This window comes from Clinocottus analis, unplaced genomic scaffold, assembly GCF_023055335.1.
Source record: "Clinocottus analis isolate CAN_PGR_092001 unplaced genomic scaffold, fCliAna1.0.p SCAF_1, whole genome shotgun sequence".
NCBI classification, from domain to species: domain Eukaryota; kingdom Metazoa; phylum Chordata; class Actinopteri; order Perciformes; family Cottidae; genus Clinocottus; species Clinocottus analis.
Window position 1 is genome coordinate 4,746,970 of NW_027175820.1, and position 24,072 is coordinate 4,771,041.

Here is a 24,072-nt window from a genome sequence, read left to right on the forward strand (position 1 = left end):
GTACGCTTTTTTAATATCACAGTCCCTGAAGTTCCTCAGGAAAGCAGAGTGGGTGGTGACTTATTGTCTGGAAATACATTTTCTCCCTGTATTCTCTGCACTACTTGTTTTGCTGCTTGTATTAGCGGCCCACTGGATGTGCCCAAGGGTTTTCACACAACTCCTACAGTAACAACAGTTGTACAGATACAAACTGTTTGTGTTCGACCTTTCACTTGCCAAATACTGTTTACAACGATTCAATGTGTTAAAAAATAATCTTACTTTTTGAAAAGACGAAAAAGTGACTACAACAATACTTAGAAGTCAATTCAACGCTCTCTAAAACACAATATTATTAATGTCAACGTTAATGTTCGTAAGATATCAGTCCTGAGGACTGATCAAAATGTGAGGATGTGACAAATTAAAATAAACAACTTGGAAATGAGGATGTATTTAATCAACAATGTTGACTTAATTAACTGATAATTAAAAGAATTGTTTGACATTTTCATCACAGTCTGAGCGTCTAATTACGACGCGGACGGGTTTACATTTGAGTTACTTGAAAGAGCAGTATGTCTCATACAAGGTTCCCGCTAAAGGGGCATGACACACTAAAGAGGCGTGACACACTCTAAAGGGCGTGACACATGCTAAAGGGGCGTGACACTTGATAAAGGGATGTGACACGCTAAAGAGGCCGCCTCTTTAGCGTGTCACATCCCTTTATCAAGTGTCTCTTTAGCGTGTCACATCCCTTTATCAAGTGTCACGCCCCTTTAGCATGTGTCACGCCCCTTTAGGGGTGTGACTCTTGCTAAAGAGACGTGACACACGAAACGGGCATGACACACTAAACGGGTGTGACACACTAAAGGGGCGTGACACGCTAAAGGGGCGTGACACACTAAAGAGGCGTGATCATATTAAAGAGGTGTGACACGTTAAAGAGGTGACACACGATAAAGGGGCGTGACACACTAAAGAGGCGTGATCATATTAAAGAGGTGTGACACACTAAAGGGGCGTGACACACTAAATCGGCGTGACACACGCTAAAGGGGTGTGACACATGCTAAAGGGTGTGACACGCTAAAGAGATGAGACCCTCTAAAGAGGCTTGACACACTAAAGAGGCGTGACACACTAAAGGGGCGTGACACGCTAAATAGGCGTATCACGCTAAAGGGGCGTGACAACCTGGAAATGAGAATGAGCTGAAAAAACTCACTTTTAACTTTATTTCGTCTCTCACAACCATCTTACACGCACACACACACACACACACACACACACACACACACACACACACACACACACACACACACACACACACACACGCACACACACAAACAGATCCTTACCACTCCCCACCACAGGGCATCGGCATAGTTTTCAAACTCGGTGTAGCCGTCGTCGTCTATTGCGTCTTTCTCTGCCAGGTAGACAAAGTACGAGGAGAAGATCAGGCTCAGAAAGCCAATGTATAAGGTAGTGATCAGCTCCTGAAATACGCATGACATACCTCAAACTCAGTCAACAACATCAACAACAGGGGGATCATTTCAAAGAGCAAATACCATTAAAAGATATATGTACACATTGTATCAGTTATGCCGGCTACATGTCTGGAGTGGCTGTGTTTGGTATTAGTGTGACATATGAATTTGAATATTCATGTAAATGTGCTGTGAATGTGATGATTACATTTTATTTTCGGAGTAGTCTGCTGTCTCGACTGGCTTGGTGGTGAAATAAAAGTGAATTTACACTTCAAGCTGTTGCTTATCAGTTGGGTAATGATGTTCTTCCTAAATATATATATATATATATATATATATATATATATATATATATATATATATATATATATATATATATATATATATATATATATACATATATATATATTAGTCAACAAATCCCAAATGCCAAAACCAACAATACTTTAGTCCATTTCTTAATACTGTGGTCCACAGTCCATTTGCTCTTTCAGAAGACATGAATCTTTAAAAATTAGTCATAATATTATACATATATATAGATAGATATATATAGATAACTACAATGCCTAGCCAAGTATATCTTCATATACATATATATATATATATATATATATATATATATATATATATATATATATATATATATATATATATATATATAAAGACTCTTGGCTAGGCATTGTAGTTTGTCACAAATGCTTTTGAAACATTCGTACATAAATGCATTAATTAGCTTTTATTAAAAATATTCAGCCACAAATGAAACCTACTTAAGGTGTTAGTAAACATCTATGTAAGCAAGAGGGATTGGCTCAAAATAAACGACAGTGGCTCGTGGTGATGAAGATATATGTCAGCCATTGTACCCGTGTGGCTCATTGATGTGTCTTTATGCTTTTGACAGCAATGGAGCTCTCGGGCACGAGGGAGTAAGTCATGTCAGGCTTAGGCTCCCCAGACAACACGAGTGATCAATTCAGTGTAGATTTTGGTCTTTTCATGGGATTTGTGGCTATCTATACTAAAGCCAGCATAACATAGTTGCGGCATACATTGAATAGGTTTGAATGGCCTCATGCCTGCTGAACGTACTCTATTTGGTAGTGTACATATAATTATGAACCACAGTCCATAGCATGGTCTAGTACAACACCACTGAGGCCTCCATTCTAGAGACAGATTAGCACTTTTACAATCAGAGAGATGTTGTCGAGGATCATTGACCCTTTGCTAAGCCCCGCCCCCTGATGTCAGCGCTAACGTGGAGCCCACACTGTCACGAACTGCAACCCATGAGATAAATATGATCTAATATTTGGAAAATAAAAAAAGACAGTGATCTGTAGCTGTAGCTTCTATCTTTATCTTTTTTTTTTTAACCTACTTTCACTCCTTGACACACTGAATATATCCTTCAAACGCATCCTGTAGATCCTCCTGTCTGCTTCTCTCTTAAATCACTTTTTATTTTTACACTGAAAAAATATATAAAATAATAATATATAATATGTATTCAGGGGATGCAGTTAGTGGCAGCGTGGTCACCATGGTAACAGAGCTCTGACAGATTAACGGAGGAGCAGCCGGAGGCGGGACTTAGCAAAGGGTCAATTAGTGTCTATTGTAAAGAGCATATGCTCCATTCACCCGGGGCCTCATTTGCTGAATGATGTTTGTTTAATATTAAAATGCAAATCAGAACATGTTTCATGCCCGGATGTTTGGCTTAAATTAACCAGATCAGACTCTCTCCCTGCAAAGCTGCATTCTTCATCATTTTGTAGCTAATTTTCAGTGCCAGTTGTTCTCCATTTAAACGTTCACATCATTTTCATTTTCAGGACTAAAATGCCTCGAGTTCCACAGCCATAAAAAAAAGAAGAAGATGAAATTGACTAAATATGACCAAAACAGAAACTGGACTAAAAAAAATAAAAAAAATCTAAAAGCTGTCAAAATTAGACACAACTCAAAATTCAGTCCTAATGTTGGAACTGATGTGCCTCATAAGAACACACAAAATATTGTTTTTATCAAGCTTCATGGAGAAACCACAAGTTTAATCTGGGAGCTTGTTCCGTAGTAATCACTGGAGCGGTACCGGTGGAATTCAGATGGGCACTAAATCATTATAAATTAGTGTGAAACCCAGACAGCTGATCTCTCCCGGTGTGTTTAAAATATCTACGAAGCATCTCATTGCAGATTCAATAAGGAGCCGTGTGATTTGTCAGGAGGTCTAATTGGGCTTCGCTCTCATCCCGTCCGACTGAAATTGGACTACAGCTTTCTGAAAGAGCTCTTCAAGGGAGCGCTCTCCCTGCGCTCACCTGTACGTCATTTCAACTGTGTTTAACCACTCGGAGCGCTGGCTGCACTCACTGCATTAAATCGGCCCCGAATTCACGATGAGTGAACTTTGAAATTTGTGTCTCGGCCCAAAACTGTCACTTTCTGATTTTTATTCCAGGAGCAGCGTTATTGTAAGAAAAATTAAAAATTAAAAAAAAACACCTGGTCGATGGCTAAGAATCACATAAATCTATCCTCGCATGTGATTGTGGTTGTGTTATTTTCGTTGTGTTACTTTTGTCTGAGTGGCGTGGGTCTTCGTGTAGCTTCATGCTGGTCCCTGACGTTATTCAAGGTGGGCGTGTCTTATTGAAGGTGGGCGTGTCTCCCTGCTTATTTAACGGTGTTTCGATGATTTTTACTTGACGTTCATGATAGAAGGAATTTCGATGTTTTAACATTGAGGGGAGAGTTTTTCTTCACAGGACAAGACTCACATGTCCCACGAACATGTGGACCAAATAACTCGTTCATAGCTCCTTTATTTATATTTTTAATCATGTTTTTTTGACAATTCTCTAAGTTTTCACCTAAATTTGAGCTTTTTTTAGAAGTTCTATAGGATTAAATAAAAGAAGAGTACTTCAACTTGCCTTGAATTGTTGTATTTTAATATATTTTGATGAGAAGTGTTTTTATTAGGTACATTATATCGGGTAAAACACACCAAACGTTAGTGACGGTGTTACTATTTATAACGTTAGTGTTCTAGGGTTGAAAGCATTCGCGTACATCTTCGTCACGACTAGCGGTTCGGTAAACACGCTGCTTCGGTCGTGACCCGGCGAACACGTTCCAGAAACACGTGCTTCAGTCTGCCAGCGTGCACTCAAGGAGCAACTGTGCAAATTGTGTTTACAAGCCACGAGCACCAGAATGCTGCTCGGCGTGTGTCTGAATGATCCGATAACACGGGAACTGGATGCTGATTGAAGTGACTGAAACTCCATTGACTTTAAAAATAAAAAAAAAACTCCAGCTGTTAACGCCGAAGGGCTGCAGCTCCACGCGAAGAGGTAAGAGACTGGCAGAGAAATATATTCAGCCGTGGTGTTGACAGAGAGGCTTCCGTCACATGACGGCATCTGATGCCTTTAGATCCTAGTCGGGACTAATTATGAGCGAGCTCATCCCAAAGTGAGCCTCATTCTGGCCGACCTGCGTCTCCACTTTTTAAAGATGGAAGATGTTCGTCACTCCTCCATCGTGGGCCATGACCACACTTGTAGCAATGTTGTAGCAATGCATAGTGTATAATGATACAATGAGCAATACTATTGTTATTATTATTAGAATTATTGTTATACATATTATTATTATTATTATTGTTATTATTATCGTCATATTTTTCATAGCAATATTATTATCTCATTTTTGTGCCTTGTTTTTTATTTATTTATCTTTAAGCTTAAGTTTATTGTAATTCTGTGTTAGGAGGACCGAGCAAAATTATCTTTATAGTGTATAAAATAACTGTTATCTGTGCACATGACAGTAATAACATCTTGAATATTCAATCTTTGGCTTGAAAAGTTTCGGGATCCCTAAACTTGGTGAGTGCTTAAGAGAAATTTGAAATGAATGTAAGCATAGGAACCAGATTTCAGCATTAAATTTACTTTTCCTAACTCTAATTTGTATGATACATCTTTTTTTTTGTATACGTCGTCATCTTGACGAAGACTCTCTTGCAAAAGAGATTTAAAATCTCAATGAGATTATCCTGATATAATCATAATCCATTAAATGCACCATATTACGGTCCATCCGGAAGCAGCGAGTCTGAAGTCACTGGCAACTTCAACCCTTAAGAGTCTACAGCGAGTCTACAGCGCTTCCTTGTTATCCGCTCATCCCTGAGAGAATGAAAACAAAGCTGGCGTGGATAATGGAGGAAACGTCCTATGAATTTAAAATCTTTGTAGTATTTTGGTCATGAACAAAAGTCTAAACCACAGGTTCTCGACCCGAGGCTCGATAGATCTGAATGGTTCACCAGCTGATTCTCAGAAACGAGAAGACAATTACATTCCTGCATATTGCTTCACTGTCTTTCCTCTCAGTCCAATGTCAGAGGAAGTTCAGTTGGATAAATGTAAAAAATAAAAGTAACCGTGACATCTCGATCTATTTACCATGTCTCATGTTGCATCCACTGCAAACAAGAGCCGGCTGGTAATGTGATGTGAGGCCAGCAGAGAATACCGGCAACGGTCAACAGCATTGCCTTCCAATGTAAAATTGTTGTGTGTGTGTGTGTGTGTGTGTATATATATATATATATATATATATATATATATATATATATATATATATATATATACATATATATATATATATATATATATATATATATATATATCTATATATATATATATATATATCCAGAGTAAAAATGGGGGAATTTACAACTTGATGTTACGTAGCTCACAAGTCCTTTAAGTTGACAGTATAATATTTTAAAATGTATACAGTATATATCTTTTTCCTTTACCATAACAACATATCGGGATGAGCTTCGTGCTGTTGGACTGTTGGTTTCTTTTTTGTGCAGCATTATACCCATATGCACCTTTCCATGAGTCATGAGTCAATGGAGCATCAATTTTATTGCATACTATGATTTTGCTTGTAGGACGTTATCCATTTGCAAAGATTTCTACCAGTATCCATGGTGACAGATGAGTCCTATTGTATGTACATGTATCCCCCCCTCCCGACCCTCCCTTCCCGTCCCTCCTCCCCCACTATCTGACATCGTCAATCAAAGCTCGAGTACCTGCCGATGGATGAAGACGACGGAGCCGAGGAGACGCCAGGTGCCTCCCTGCCGGTCCACATGGAGCATTCGCAGGATCTGCAGGAAGCGAATACCTCTGGGAAATACCAAAATACCACGAAGGTGTTTATAATAATAATGACTTTATTTATACAGCACTTTTATAATCAGGGTTTGCAAAGCGCTTTTCATAGATATGCAAGGCATAAACACAACCCTAATGGCGGCAAACAAAACAACAAAACATACCATTAGACGCAGATGTTATGTTCAGACCAACAATATGTACACACATTAGAGTGGCGGGAGGGAGGCATTATTAACAAAGTATTCATACTTTTGTCTAAAACAACGTTACATGCTCTGATTAATTTAAAGCAATTTAAGTTGTACTCCTAGATTATGAAACGGAGACCAATTTAAAGTGATCCGGTGTTTCTTTTCAATTTACACTCGAGGAGGTTTAACTTCTGAAAAAGCATGAAGCAAAAATAATCAAGTTCCTTGAAGAAAAGCAGCAAGTTCAGCAAGAATCTGTAAGGAAGCCGAACAGGAAGACCGGAAAAAAGTGTTTCCTGCTGTCCGCTTTTTATCTTCTATTATTTGGCCACGTTGCTCCATTAATTCATCAACTAGGTTTTCCTGAAACGAGGAGAGATTAGAGCCTCTCTGTTATGTTACGCTAACTAAACTAATCTTTAGTGATCTAGTTAGAGAACAATCTTTTGACGTCTTTATATATTCCTTTACTTCTGTTTGTGTTAGCGAGCTTCTACAAATTGATTCAAGTATTTCATTTTAGTTTGAACTTGGATGTACAAAACACACTTTTTGATGTGCAACAGAGTTCTGCTTAATTTTAAATCTGGATTTAATCCATTTAAACCCAGTTCGGCTAAACTCTAATTAATCTTGGATCATATTAATCCTTCTGGATGCAACCGAGCCAAAGTGTCCACAAACATTTGGCCGCATCACTGTCTCTTACCTTACAGCGGAGGTGGCGAAGACCTGACCTTTGGAGCCCACCGACAGCACAATTATTGAGGCAACAACCACAATCAGATCTGCATTGACGGAGAACGGGGGGCTGTAAGTTTAAATATGATATAAACACGCAGATGTTGTTTAATATGCGGAAGTTCAGCATTACTAGAACCGAGTTGTCCCCCATGTGAGGTTTGGAAAAGTAAAAAAAAAAAAAAAAAAACAAGAGCGTGGATGAAACGTGCTCTATTAGGAAACGATGATTGGTTTTCATTCAAAAATGATTCTCCATTGAGGTAAAAGGAGTTACAAATAATGGTAATGCTAATAGTCATTTCTGCGTATTTTAAAAAAAAAAAAAATCATCTGGAGGGTCCAATTTTAAGAATAAAAAGATGAAGGTGGAAAGAAATATTGCACTGACAGTTTTAATTTCATGCTGAATTTGTCTGAGGCATCATTTGGGGATGCAGCTGCGGATGTATTACAGATATTGTTTGAATAGTGTTTGTGGGTGAGGAGCGACACGTCCGTTTGTGTGTGTAAAGAGCTGTGTGTGTGTGTGTGTGTGTGTGTGTGTGTGTGTGTGTGTGTGTGTGTGTGTGTGTGTGTGTGTATGGGGGTTGTGTTCCCACCTATAATAGATATTGGCTTCCTGGCAAAGCGCAGTCTGCCACAGATGCCAACATATTTACTGCGGCAGCCGGCTGACCAAAGGCGGACAAAATATTCCACACCGAAGAACACCACAAGGACGATCTCCTGCCAGAGAAATGAGGGAGAGACAAATGAGCTAGAAGGACATCGGGTGTTGTTGCATGTTATTGAATGCAACACCTGAACAGCTGCTCAAACTTCAGGAAAAAAAGTGTACTTTCAAAAACTGACATTGGCGACGTGATGGTTGCACAACTTCCTCTTTTTTTTCAAGGGCAACCTCTTCATGTAATTCATTAAGGATTATTGATTCTCAATCGGACGCTGCACCATTTGTCGCTGTTTAATTTGTACCACTCCATTGACTCATTCTCTATTTCCGCTGCTGCATGTGCTCGGACCTGATAGCAGAACAGAAAAGCAATTTTGTCACCTTGACAAACAGTTTGATAACAGTTATCTATTTTTGAGAAATCCAATGTGTTTAGTTTAAGGAATAGTTCAACATTTTGGGGAAAAAAAACTTGTTTAAACTTCTAGAAAATAGCCTTATATATACAGATGTGGCAAGGTAATATATATCGCCGAATGAGTGAAGCACTAGCTTCTTAAATAGCTTATGGTTATCAATACACCGAGGCCACCATGGCATCTTCATGGCTTCATCCCCCCATTACGTCTTTAGATTGGCCTTAGCGTGATGTGATAACAATGGAATTGCACGTTCTTTCAGACAGAGACATACAGATTCCCCTGTCTCATGGCTACCAGGAGACATGCCAAGCTTGTGTGTAAGAATAAACAGAGACCGTAAGATGAGAAGTCTGAATATATCAGTGAAACAGTAACTGATTAAGCGTGAATACGTTTTTTATCCAACAGCTGTATCACAGAAAAGTGAGGTCATTTTTCTGTTCTGTAATTTGCCCACACAGTCATCACACCCACATGACTGATGATTACTTATCAAAGATCTCATTGTGTGAATATTTTGAGAAAGTCAACCCTACAATAGCAGTGGATCTTGACTTTCCCCATAACCAATCCTCACATACACGCACATACATGCTTAAGTTTGACCTCTCCTGAACCCATCCAAAGCATTTAAAGGATGCTGTGAACCTCTTGGGAAACAACTTGTGTCGCTAAGGGACTCCTCCGACATGCTGAGCCGGGGATTGATTCGCTGACCTTGCATTTGAAAGACGACCCCCGTGTACCCGCTTAGCTGGCGCTCCAGGCTGAAAGTTAGAGCTAAAGAATGACATCTTGACAGTAAATAGAAAGCTACGGCCATCATGCTAGCTGTTTTCGCTTCACACAACGACTGGAAACGAGCCCTTTGCTTTCTCCATAGAGTTCGATAATGGGTGTACAGTGGAGTTAGTTACAAGTGCATCGGTATCAGACACTGAGGCTCTGAGAAGGTGTCAGTATTTAGTTCGTGAGAATGTTTTTTTTACAGAAAAGATTGTAAATTATTGACTTTCAGAGGTGCTGGAGGCGGATTTTGTCACATTCAGACAGAAACATTAGCTATTTCCCCCTGTTTCTACTCTTCGTGCTAAGCTAAGCTAAGCTAACGGGCTGATGGCAGCTCTGATACTTATCGAGCCACATCTGAATTACTCCCTTCTTTTCTTTCTCTTTCTTGTTCTCATTACTTTTCATTCGCATGACAATAAACTGAAACAAGCCATAACAGCGTGTGTCCAACGCTAAACATGAAGCTCGTACAATTAAGGCTTCTCAATTAAAGTTGCTCCATTTCAATTCATCCAGTGCCTCTCGAGGACAAATAGATTAGAAGAAAATCAATTACAGCACACAATTACACCAACACGTGGAAATTAATGAACTGCAGTGTGAATGCGAATGAAATCACCTCCGTTGTCGCTTGAAGATGCCGCCTGAAAGGTGACTCAGCACCATTTTATAGATTTTTAATGGCGACATGATCACTTTGCAGTGAATGATAGAAGGAATAAACTGGAGGATGTATTTCATGTTGCACAGCAGGTGACATTTTCAGCTTGGAATTATTGGCGGTGTTTTTTTTTTGTTCTTCATCAGAGCCAAAGCTCAGAACTTCTCTGAATACGAAACAGCAACAACAAAATGCATTCATAATATGATGAATTGTGTTCTTGAAAGAGAATATGTAAAACTTTGTAGTCCTTAATTTATTCTCAGAGGATTTCTACTTCAAGGTTGAAAAACAAATTGTCCATTCAAACAGAGCAATACATTAACAAACAGGATGTGTGCAGAAACAGATATAGAGGAGAATTAAAACCATTGTTTTTATTGGAGCCGAACAAATTCTGACCTTAAAAACATCGGTTGACTCTTGAGTCCACTTACTGGCTTGTTACAGAGATTTTCACTGTACAACACACATTGTCTGTGTTTGTTCAAAATGTAGAGCTTGACAATGTAATGCTTCCCCTCCGAAACAGAAGCCCATGGGATCCAAAAGAAAACTCCAGAACAATCAAGACAGTGAACCTGCGTGCAGTAGAGATCGTGTCCTCAACAGCTGGTTCGACAACTAACCGAAAAAAAACCTTTAAGCCAACATGAAAGAGAAATTCTAAAAGTGCTCAGAATAATGAAAAGCTTTTAACATCTACAGCATGACGAGAAAGTAGATACCATCTGCCCGCTGATGAAAACAGCGGATCCTTAATTAAGGATTCACTCGGTTCTGAGAAGATATGAGACCCGACCGGGGAACCCAAATGGGACCTAGTCCAAACTATACTCCGCACAGCCTATTATTCCAAAATCTCAATAATCAGAAAAATGTCACTTTGAAAAATACACACACTCCAAAAAGACATCATCTACCTTAGGGAAGATATGACACAGACTGCTAACACAGATATTTTTACCCCATACCTAACTAATCTCACTCCTCGTGTCTACATCAAAAACCCAAACCCAACCGACGACGGGAACAAGTACCACAAGGAAGAGGGGCCGGAGAAAACATATTGGAGTAGAAATGACATTTCCACATGAATCAGCGGAGCGGGACGGTCAGAGCGGTGGCCATTTTTATGAGTACCGTTGCCGTTGGGACCACTCTAGCGTGCTAACTTCTGTATGAACTAAAACAGAGTCACAGCGAGTCAAAGCATTAGCATTAGTTAGCTGAGGTCGAGACACGCTCGTCGTCACAGTGTCGGAAAGCTCATTGCTGTCAGCAGGTGAGTGACAACTTTATTGAATACATTTTCTGTAACCGGTAAAGCATGGTGGAATTAACTAGCTAGCTAGCTAGCTACACGGACATTATTGCATCATTCGGCAGCAGCATGTGATCTCTCTTCATTAGGCTCAGTCTGGGTTTCCAGTTTACAGCTATGTTCCTTCGTTTAGAGGTTTAAAACTTCATTATAAATCATTATAACTTAAGGAACAAACACCAAGACTCATTCTCACCTATTTACTTCGACCAAACCTCTTTCTCTTCCATATCTCTTGTTTCTTGTCTCATGCCTCAGCCCTCAAATCCTTCCTCACCTCCTCATCTCTCGTTATAGGAACCTCAAGGGGCACAATAAGAAAAAATCCTCGTCGAGTTATTGTCTCCACGCTGAGATCCACTCCAATCCACAACATGTTTCGGCCTAAACCCATCATCAATCCCCAATCGACCTTCATTTCATCCCTCCCTTCATCCTCGACCTTTGTCATTCCTCCGCCCACAACCCTTGTTCACCTACCATTTGACAATAATAAAGCCATTTGCATTCATAGTGAGTTGCTTGGTGTTCTGTTCCTGTGAAATTGCAACTAAAACAGTTTGTGTTACCAGGATTTGTTTCCAGAACAAAATAAAAAGTAACAATACTTTTTTTCAAAGTTTACACTCATTTTTTTTTTTTTTACCCGGGATTCAAAGAAACCAAACAAACGAGACCTTTTGGGAATGTGGATGTTTTTGGGCAAACCGCCGAGCATCTGGCCAAACACACTGCTACAAACACTATCAGCTGGTGCTGCATCTCCAAGTAAAGAACAGCGTGGTCTCTGTTAACCTTGAGTGTGCAGGAAGAAAGCGATAAGACAAAGAAGCTGCTTCTGTGGTGGGGGAGGAGAGAAGGCTAGAGTGCCAGGGTCACAGCAAATCTTTGAACTCGAAAGCAGAAAGTACAATAAAGGTATCCCTTTGGGACGGAGGATGGAAAAGATTAATGTTTGAGATTTTGGTAGGTTTAGGAGCATGATTAATATTAATTATTCATTATCTGTGTTGAAGAGAAGAATAAGAGGATTAAATATCTCATGGGGGAATTTGAGGCAGGACAACAATGTGCCATAAAATGTGATATTTTGTGGTGTTTATCAACAAATATCACACTTTTTTTTTCAAAATTACAGGTGTGATTCGTACACAGAAGCCTCTTTGGATTCAACAATGGACTTGTAGGGTGTGAGATGTGCCGGCTCATGAAGCACCGTGACGATTTCATCCCATTATCCCCAGGCCAAGGTGAACTTGTCACACGCGGCACGCTCCGGGCCTCTTATGAGAAAATCCTCAAGCCCTTTTTTATCCTTTTCTTAAAGGTTTTCTTTGTCGTTGCTCGAGTGACTCACGCATCGCCCACTGAGCAGCTGGTGTCTCAGGGTTAAGTTTTCTCTATTTACTATTGAATATAGAGGAGGAGCTGTTGCCCTCTTAGGCCAGCGGGACGCCCCAAAATTATTTGCAGTGGGTGGGGGAAAATAGGTCTATGTAGTCCAACTCAAAGTGTCCCGAAATTGTTTTCTCTGTCAGGTGGCAGTTAGGTCGATCAACACATGAAATTGCTTTTCCCACAACAAAAACTGAAGTTTGATATTTGTTGTTTCTCCCAACATCCTCCCAACCACAGTGTTGATTGTTGCAGCGTCGGGAAGAAACTGTGTTGCTCTTATTCATCCTTTGCTCCAGGTTAACCAACTTATGTCATTTCAAAGCACTATGTGATGACTCAACGCATATCGACTGCATCGTTGCATGAGCATCGTTAAGATTCTTCATTTATCAATGAGGATGCAGCTGGCAAAGGGAACACAGCGATGAGAACATCCGAATCGGGCCTGTTTGCCTGAATGCCAGCCGACAAAACGAAAAAAACGGAGAAAAAAAAACAGAAGTGCTGAGCAGATGGTGAAAGTCAAAGCAAAGATCAGATCAGGATGCCGCGGGGGGACAAAAGACTACAGGCTGCATCTCACGCAAACAGTGCATTTACAAGGAAGCATTTAGATTATAGATTGTTTCAAGTCGCAATCACTCTCCGAGTACAGAATCTGTCAGATGCATGTGGTTCAGGGACCATTGAACTGGATCACTAAACACACCGAGGAGTTCTCCTGGAAACAGCGTTTGTTTACACTCAAAGTGTTTCTTGCCCAAACACATCCTGCACATCCTAAAGGTCTCAAAGGAATGCATGCAACCTCGTAAAATATCTATTCTACACAGCTGATTGGTGGATTTCTTTGAGTGTTCTGAAAGCTGCATTATTAACAGTCCTGGCTGTCTTCTTTGTCTCCTCTTTTCCCGGCGCTTCACTCGCTTCTTCGGAGCATCGCGAAGCTACCGACAATAGAAACTGATTGTGCGCGTGAAGATTTGCATGAAAGTGAGGGATGCGCTTGGTATCATCACTTTTATTTGTTGCATATGAGCAGATGTATGTTTAACGCGCCACAATGTGAGGCAGTTTAACGCGCAGGGATGTACAAAATGTTGTGTCCATCTAAGTGCTACACTAATCCATTTAATCTCTATGGAAGTGTACCAGCAAGTCTCAAAGCTGGTGTTCAAGCAAGTCTTTCTCTTTTTTTTAACCCTCCCTAGTTGTTGCAAGGATTACATCCAGATTTCAATCTTTGATTGCTTCACATTACATGACTTCACATCGGAATATATCTTGAGACCTGGAGAGTCCGAAAACATTTAAAAAACGATGATATTGAGTCACTCTGTCCGACTTTATATAACTCTGGTCTGCTGAAGTGGAAACTGCCCCACAACAGAGATGCGGCACGGATCTGCAGACTGCAGTTGTGAGAGAGCAGCATACAAATACGTCTCTTGAATGAAGTAAACTAATTGTCCTGTTTGTTTGGGACCAGGAGAGCTATAGAGCCCATCAATAATCACTGCATCACAAAGCGTGTCAGCACCACTTAATTCATTTCACAAAGACACTTTCTGCTAGGATCAGCGCTTTAGAGTCTCTAGTTTTGTGCACAGACCGTATGTAGTAGTGGCCATGATCACTGTGAGGTCACGCAGTTGGTTTGAGGACTGAAGTTTGTGAAGCCTAACGTTGTGCATTTTGGCCGTCGCCATCTCCGTTGTTTTTTTTTGCAACCAATTGTAACACAAGATGGTGGCACTATGTTGAAAAATACATTTTTGGTTGACCGAGAACTGTTACAGTTCACTGGCACGAACTGAAACACAATGCGAAAGGGTTGAAGTTCGAAAGCGGAAAAACACCGACGCTTTCCAGACCAGACAACGCCGTGTAGCGACCGGTCAATCACAAGCTCTGAAGCACTGAAGCATACCCTGCCTCATGGTGTAGTAACAACAACCAAACCTACCTAACTTACCTCACTTATCATGTGTGCAGTATGCGATGTATTTTTATATGTGTGAGCATGTTCCATACATACCATCTGATAAAGGTGCAATAGTCCCATAAAACTCTCCTCTTTCCCCTCTTTTCACAATCCAGGAGCAGCACTCAGGACGAGCCTATGTATTACTGATATTTAACCTTTTTTAAAACTGTATCTAATATCTTTCTTGTACATATACAACTGTATGTTTTGTCTATTTTCGTCTGTTTAGTGTGCTATTTTATTTCCTAAACTGTTGACTCCCTGCACAATAATTCCAATGGACTATTGGTCTATGCACAAATGGCAAATGAACATTGAACCTTGATTTTAGGACCATCATTTACTAAATGAACATCATGCTGTAGAGACGGAGACTTAAAACTAGTGATTAAGACCATGAAGGTAACACATCAGACTTATTTTAGCGAGCAGAGGAGTTGACCCCTGATGGCCATTATGAAAGAAAAAGAAAAGATCAAAAATATTTTTTGAAAGCCGGATGTTGTCGCCTGGTTTTCAGCCCACAATCCCGACAGCAAAAGCTAAACCCATTTAATTCCAAACACTGCTCTCCGCTAAGAGGGTCAGGATGGTCTAATTGGGATTTAATCAATCTTTAGCTTCTAATTAAAACGTCCGCTGGAGGTAGATCCAATCGTGCAATGAGACAAACTGGAGACGAAACCTATGTTTTAGTGCTTAATCCCAGGATTAATTTTTTTAATTGAATCAAATTCAACACTCACCACCCAGAAGAGTGTTGTGTGAGCCAGGGCCTGGTACTGGTCGATAGTAGACAGAACGCTAAGGATGAGACAGGCCAGAACGATGAGAAACCTGGAGGACACAGAGCAGATCAGACGTTAGTCAGGATTAAAGTGGAAGTTAACGAGGAACTTTCATTTTGTTCTGATTTTGCCGTTTCCTGTGGACAAAAGTGTGAGTGGTTCCTGAGCACCAGGGCCCCTCGAGAAAAGCTCTCATTTTACTGCAGGTTGAAGTCCCCCTGCTGGAGTCTGAAGTGAAGGAGTTTGCAGGTGCACCTGCATGATTACGTCAGATGTTTGAATGAAGTCCGACCCCAGGCATTAAACACAACTTTATAGAAATAGCCTCTCTTCTTGCTGATGGGCTCGCTCACTCGTGGAGGTCATATAGAGGCATTACGTAGAGGAAAATGTTCCTTGTGGTAACTTTTAAGTGTCATAATTGTTGTGTTATGACACTTATTGTATTGTATTGTATGTGTTGTGTTGGTGGCTGCTCTTATTTACCTTTGTTAGGATTCCACAATCCAATTGGACAGAAACGTCCAATCCCGCTCTCGTTTGACTTTACATAGAGAACACAAATCTCCTCAATACCCTTTCAACCTAATACTCATGTCAACATTTCAGCCTTTGATTTAAGCAGCAAAACTTCAGTCAACATTGGTGTCGGATTCCAGTCTGAGCTTCTAAACAACTTGGAGAAAAAAAAAATCAAGAAATTTAAATTTCAAGACAGCAAAACATTACTTTATATTTTTGTCATGAAAAGTATCGGACTGATTTCTGAGCAAACATTCAAGGACAGCTCTCTGGAGGAAATACTGTGAACCTTTTGAACTCCTCCATATGAATGCAAAGCGCATGATAAACTTGTCAAATAATGAGCACACTGGTTTGTGCGCACACACACACACACAGCAGTCAACAAACACTGAATTGCTCCTTAACATTCTCCTTACTTCCCCCCTCAAGGTCACAAGTATTTTGACTGCAGCAACAATGAGACGTCTTTAACTCCTCAACCTACTTAAGATAAATATATTGTATTTCTCTGAGATCAGACTTCAAGATGCTGTGACACCCAAAAAAAGAACTGACACTTTGTTCTGTGGCCTTCAGTTACTGACTCTTGCACTTTCCACCAGAACACATCTTAGGAATCTGTTTCTTTAAAGAGCTACTTTTATCACAAAGACCTACTTATAGCGTCTTTGTAACACCACATAAACTGCAGTGGTTATTTTTCACTGCTGTTCATATAAGTCAGAGCCCCTGTGTGATTTGACGGTAGTGGAGGGTGATGGGAAAGCAGGGCTGGCTGCAATATAGGTGATGAGCCCTCCTCGATCTCATAACCTCGTTCCTACTGAAGGAATATCTGATCTAATACGTGCTTTAGCCCGCGGAGCCGCCAACGGCCTCAGCTCCTGTTTTGACTTTGGCCCCTGCATATCGTCTTCGCTCTCCGAGTCGGAGTCAGGGATTGTGTTTCACCTCTTTTTCATTATGTTTGTCGGTGAGCAAGCTATCTCAGGGAATTAATAATGAATGTGCACTAGACTTTGTGAGACGGTTGGCGTCGGGGCAAAGGGCAAACTGATTAACTTTCCATTTACGCTGGCAGGGGATGTGGCGGCGAAACTTCTGAATGGATTCAAATGACACCATCTGAAGCTGTTTGCCAGTCAGCTGACAGAACGATGATCCCTGATTGGCCCAATTGGGGGGTAAAAAAACATGGAAAGTTGGCTCTCTGCTTGGATGTAACTACGCCACCAGTGTTCATTTCAAAACGTGATGCATGTGACAAGAGTTTTTTTCATAAAGGCACACAATCCAAATGATTAGGAAATAAGATAAATAACAAGCAAAGAGGGACAAAGGACAATGCCGTTCCACTGGCAAGTGTTACTGTGCAACGTATCATGCAACGGATATCAATATAAGATCTTACAAAATGGTATTCCTAATTTTTTTGTGCAAGTCCAGCAACACAATTTCCGCTAGTTACATGCAGACGGTTTTTGTAAAATAAACTTCTGTCTTTACAAGAAACAATTTAGTTGTTGGTTTTTGGAAACAATCATATTTTGGGTTAAATTAAGAAAAAGTTGGGTTACTAACGTGTGGGAGTCACGTGACAAATAAATCCAGTCGACTAAGTAGAGTAAGTCCTGTTTCATACTTCCTGGTTCAAGATTACCAGGATTTTGCATGAATTGATATTGTTGGATGTGATACTATCATTACTTTACAAACAGTGTAAGAGAACAGCATGCACAGGGGCATGGAAGACACCCAATATGGAACTGGCATACCGCAAAGTGTTGCTCGACTGTCCTCTCAAAAATGTTTGAAACTCTTGTAAAGTTTCAAAAAACGCCTGGAGGATCACGGTCTTGTTCCTACGTGAGCACACTTGATGGAAACTATGTGTCGAGGGAGTCTCCAGTCAATGTTTGCACCATGGAGGCTCTTATCACTGCATGCTACAGCCTGAGTTTATTGTAGACTGGCCAGGAATCCAAATACCCGACTTTAAAGTAACACACATATACACACATACACACACTCACACCTACACACACACACACACACAACCCTACACGCGGGCTTGACCGTGCACGCCACACGTCAACACAGATAAAAGACAGAGGAGAGACCTGCTCAGGCAAGATGAACTGGTGTGTAACACAGCGAACAAAGCAGCTGCTTCTGTCTGAAAGACACCGAAGAAGCTCACAATACAGCAACTAAATGGGAGCCAATTTGTCCATTAAGGAGAGATGGGAACATTGGGCATGAACAAAATTGCTCGCATCATTAGGACGCCGTGCAATTTACACGATCTTATGTTCACTACGTGACAGAGGCGGCTGAAAAGGGGATCAAAAGAAACACAAATGAACATCAAACTTTCCGAGCCAAACACTCCGGTATGCTAATGGCTGTAATTTGTCGGTAAAGCTCTGCCTGAATTATTTTTCAGAGCGTTTGAAATGCCAGCGAGCGTACACGCTCAGCATGCGGGGCACACACTTCTGCCTCGCTTTGGATCCGTCTGAGACGATCTGAGTCGTCAGTCCGTCTCTCCACTTAACTGCACCGTCATATTTCGCTTCCTCTTCCTCCAGTGGGCTTGGTGGAGCAACAGACAAAATAATACACTGGCTGGGCTCCACAGGCACCGCTGAACTCTAAACAAAAAAGCTCAAATCATTGCTCCCATCCATTATTGATGGGCAGATTCCCTCGCGGTCTGCTGTGCAAGCGAGTGTAGAGACGAAGCCGGGGACAGAAGTACGAGGGTTAGCAGTGACTCCACTCCGCTGGCCGTGTCACTGGCTGTTAGCATCAAGCGTCCCGTTCGGACCGACAATCATACTTCGTTTGCGTCATTGTTGATTTGTAGCGAAGACCAAACTAAAACTCAACCGACAACAATGCAACACAGGACAGAGGTTCAGATGAACGCAGTGAATTAAAGATGAGGATTTAAGGCCCGGTCCGACACCTTTGACTTTGGCTCTTATTCGGTAAATGAAATAGCCAGAGCGATAAAAGCCACCTTGCCGATGTGCTCCGTTAGAAATGGAAGCACTTGTGTTTCGGAAAAGGGAAGAACATAAAAAAAAGATGCCTTTTCCCCCCAGTTCCTAAATTACAGGATGGAATACAAGCAGCTTGAGTAAAAAAGAAAAAAGAACAACAACTGTTTGCTGGTTTGTTAAATCATTCAAGAAATAGTGTCAGATTGTTCTTCCTTCAGCTGGCTGCTGTTTGACAGATACATCTGGTTCAGTTTAATGGAGTCTGTATAAAAAAAAAAACCAACACTTTTTGATTTTTGTTTTCTCCTAACACTCCTGATCGACTCATCTATAACCAGCATGTGGGATGGATCCACGCTGCTCCAAACCAAGAGGCTGTTAGACTGCAGCACGCTGCAGACAGACACCCAGCGGGGGAAAGAGATACACTTTATTAATTGCTCAAAGCTAAAATTATACCGTGTTTACTTCCTGTGGTATAAACGGTTGCCTTCCTTTTACCCCAATGAAAGACACACACACACAGACATTGACATACGCAAACACACGCGCACACAAGGGTACGTCTGATAAGGACACGGGTCACTCTGACGTGGGCATTGTGGGTCAGTGATAAGGCCGTGCTTGTTCTGCGCTGCTGTTCTCCCACTAAAACATTTGAAAAACAAGGAACCCAACTGAACCCAAAGAAGCTGCTGGATGCTTTGACGTCTTAACAACAGCCGCTGCTTGTGTTGAGTGATGTCTAAATTACGTCTAAATTACTCTCATATACTCTCAAAGTAACCGACCAGATGTCGTCTCATGAAAGTACGCCGCTTCCTGACACCTCAGAGACGCGTGTATTTTTAAAGCTACCTCCATGAACTTTTTTTTTGATTGGATTTGTCGCGGCCCCTGTGGACAAAAGGGGTGTTGTTTCCGAGTAGCAGATTCCCTTTATTAAACCTAATTTTACTGCAGCAGGGTCTGACAGTCCTGGTTCTAGTCTCCCCCCCCCCCCCGCCTAGCGGGCCCAGCGTCACAGCCAGGGGCCTCCGGCAGCGTGGTGTTGGCTCTGCTCCTCCTCGTTGGAGGAGGAGCAGCTGCTGCCAGGCGTTGAAGTTTTTCACCTCCTGCCGGTCCGCCGACTGCGGGTCGAAGGCGGCAGCGGAGCCGGATCTGGGTCAGTCGGCGGCGCCGCTGGAGGCTGAGCCGAAGGAGTTTCTGGCGAACCTGCATGATTCACGGGGAATCGTTTTGATCTTTTATTCTTCATGCGGGCTTCTCATCTTTAGCTCCACAAAGTTTCCAATTCTCTCTGCGATCCGCGCCTGAGAAAACGTTGTATGTGCACTCACGATTCCTCTCGTTTATTTATGTCGATCATAAGAGGCGGAGTATTGGATTGAGACTGTTGCGTAACCAGTTAAAAGTTCCTCAAACTAACTTGAAACAAAGTGCCGCTTTCAAAGGTCATGTGTTTTGTACTGCCTGGATTCGACCATCCTGCTGGATAGTTACTACAGACGGAGGAACCGTCCCGTCATCCTCTTCGCGGGCCGAGCGCGTTGCAGATTTGCTTCCAATTACGAAACCAGAAGTTTCAAAAGCCGGCACAAACAGGTCCGGCGCCCGGATGGAGCCAAGCTGCAGCAAACAAACAAACTGCCCGGGCTGAAAGTGTACGAATTTCCACCAGCCGAATGAAGAAGCGAAATGTGCCACTGACACTGTGGCTTTTGGAAAACATATTGATTTTGTACTTCAAGTTGCACTTTGTGGCATCACTTGTCATTTTGTGCAGCCGGAGCCATGACAGGAAGGTCAAGGCGCCTGGTGTTGCTGGTTTGCGCCCCAGTCTAATAATATAAGTACAATATTTGAAATGTTGACGCATCAACAAGCCACTATAGCGCCCCCTTTTATTGCACACTGCTGTTATTGTTATTGTGCTGCCCTCTGAGTCACCGAGACTCTAACCTGCTCCGACTGGCCACGTTCCCGTGCGTCCCCTCCGAACACTGCGGGGTCACAGGGTGGCAGCGTCGGACAGGGGCTGCTACCTCCTCCACAGAACACACACACACACACACACACACACAGACACACACACACACACACACGCCAAGTTTAGCTGCCTGTTATCAGGGCCAGCAAGTGGGGACAGACACTGCACACATGGTGGTGAGCCAGAGGATCATATCCCACATTCCTAGACCTCTGGCTGAACGGCCCATTTTGGATCATCCTGGACCGCCAAAGTTTCCCGGATGTGGGTGATGTCGCGAAAGAAAAGCGCCGTGAAATGTATCCTCTGCTGTGACACCAGCGCGTAAAGAGACGTTTATCACCAGTAACGCCTCGTTTTTCAGGCTACGTGACAAAAGCTGACACGTTGTCATTGCTGAGCGGTGAACCATGATGTGACATGAGATTGCAGCTGTGGCAGGTACCATCCATCCCACACTGGATTACACCAGGATCTATGTTCATCATAGCTGTATTATTCATAGTTCATTCCACAAGAAAAAACGCTAATAAAAAGTTTAGTTTTACACATTTATTTACTTGTAGATACCGTTTCATATATGTCTCTGCTTTTGTGAACCTAAACCTTTGGTAAACCAATTTCCATCACCAAAACAGTCCAACCACATGAGTAAAGTTACGTTTTCATAAGAGATATGAAGAATTTCCAAAAATTGAGATTCCATTTTTCAGCTGTAGAGTCATATTTTGTCCTTAGACTTTTGCCTTATGACAATGTTGCCTCATTATAAAGATAGCTGAGATTGTTCTGCAATTCATGACGTAAAATATGGGTATGTATCTTATATGAAAGTGCCTTAAAAGGTGAATTCAAGAAATGATGTCAAATCCAGGAAGTCGACTAAAAATGACCTTTGAGGCCTGAGAGCTTTAAACCGGGTATATTGTCACACACCTGTCACACTGTCAAGGAAGGAAAACAAATGCTTAAACGTCCTGTGTCAGGTTAGAAAGCCTTCACTGAAAGCAAACGCCCTCTGTGTTGTTGGACTCAAACTGTTCAGACGTGCTGAGGAAAAACAAATCTCACAAATGAAAGATCTTAATAATAACCCTTTAGTACTCCTATGAGGACGTACTTTCTCTTGTCTGTGATGAATGATGTGATATTTTTTAATCTGCTAGACTTACATATCCTTATAATATTCCTGCAGGGACCTCCCGTCCTTCTGTGATATCCGTGCAGCATCTTTCTTAAATTCACAGGATTAACAATTCTTTGGCGCGAGGGCTTCCATGAGTGCATGCGCAATTAACTCCCTGTTTAATTAGGATCTCAGAGTTGCAATTACACCCTTGAATACCCCAAGGAAATGGATGATTATGGCAATATATTTAAAAAAAAAAAAGAACAACACTCACACTGAGAAGTGATACACGAAGCATTTCCAGCCAGACGGCCTTTCCAGGAAGTTGTACACGCGTCCTTGGATGTAGGCGCGCGTGAGGACCGGCCGGAGCCCGGTGCTGTACACCGACATCCGCACAGACATCCGGGGATGCGATAGGTACGGGTGGAGATGAACAGCTGGTACGTTTATGGAAGTGTTGCCGTCCTGTGGCATTGTGTCTCTCTCAGAAAACATGTCGTTGCTGCCCGCGGGGATTCCTGGTTCAGGTGCACAAAATATGGTTTCCGACAGCTCCAAATTGGGTGGTCTCTTCCCTCGCGCCACAGAACACCTCCGCGAGGAAGACATTGCAGTTTCCCGTTATTCTCCTGGCGCTGGGTTAACTTTTTCTTTTCTTTTTTTTTGTTTTTTTCTCCTCTTCCTTCCACAGTTGTTCTTTCTTTCGGTCACGGACTCAAACGGACAAGTGTGCGCCCATGTGCGGTCACCTTCTGCTGTGCGCCTGATCTCACCAGGGCGCATAAAGCTGTGAGATAAACGGAGTTATTAATGCTCTAGATCACCAGGGCGGCGTTGCCTTCATTTAACTTCACGGCTCTCTTGGTTGTTGAAGTTATGGCGAGCCTCAGCCCTGAGTGAATACACCCCTGCCTCCGTCAGAGCACTTATCAGCCTGGGGAGCTGAGGGGCGCCAGGCGGTGCGCCATATCGCCAGCTGTTCAGAGATTTTATTGTTTTAGCAAAACTGCTCGAAAGCAATCTGCAGCTGATGAACTCCATCCTCAGATCCTTGTTAAATATGCACCACCCCATTAACTGTCTTCCCTCACAATAATTACCTTTCACACAAAATCCGAACACTTGTTTATTGTATATTTGTGCCAACGTGTTACCACAGATGACATGTGGGTTAACGTTTAATATTAAACTAATCAGGGTCCGTAGGATATTTTTATGTGAAATTCGGTCTCTCGCACAGAAATTTGCTGCAAACAAAGCTGTCAAAAACCACAAAGTGTGTTGCAATACTGTAAAAAAAAAAAAAGAAGAAAAAAAAAGAAAAGAAGAAGCTCTTGCATCACATTTAGGTAATCATACACTTAAAGTAACTAAAGGCACAGGCCATACTCACAAGTAAACAAAATGATGACCCCCTCCACCTAAATAAAAGGAAATACAAGATTGTAACTTGCTTCCTAAATTAACAGGATGTTTAAAATCATCAGAAAACAACATGTGTCTGTTATTTGTTAATACATTTATATTCAATAATGCATGTGAGTAGCCTGTATAAGTATGCATAGACCATAGACCACTTAACAAAAAGTAATGGAAGATTATTCAAGGTTGATTCAAGGTCTTCAAAAAGTGCAGTACACTGTATTGTTGTATATAAATGCTCCCCATGTATGTGCAAGTCTTTACTTTAGATTCTTTGAACACTGATGACTCTAAAAGGAAAAGAAA

At 41.7% G+C, this 24,072-nt stretch overlaps 1 protein-coding gene across 1 annotated transcript in view; it reads right to left on the bottom strand.

Moving 5' to 3' along the window:
* Positions 1-23,182, bottom strand: part of kcnq1.1 (potassium voltage-gated channel, KQT-like subfamily, member 1.1) — a 41,503-nt gene extending 18,321 nt beyond the window's left edge. The window contains exons 1-6 of the mRNA XM_068577172.1: positions 22,616-23,182; positions 15,648-15,738; positions 8,244-8,370; positions 7,610-7,688; positions 6,622-6,718; positions 1,350-1,490 (exon numbers count right to left, since the gene is read on the bottom strand). Of these exons, the coding sequence (XP_068433273.1) occupies positions 1,350-1,490; positions 6,622-6,718; positions 7,610-7,688; positions 8,244-8,370; positions 15,648-15,738; positions 22,616-22,953 (873 nt within the window). The 5' untranslated portion in view covers positions 22,954-23,182. The remainder of the gene's footprint in view (positions 1-1,349; positions 1,491-6,621; positions 6,719-7,609; positions 7,689-8,243; positions 8,371-15,647; positions 15,739-22,615) is intronic.
* Positions 23,183-24,072: the final 890 nt, after the last annotated feature.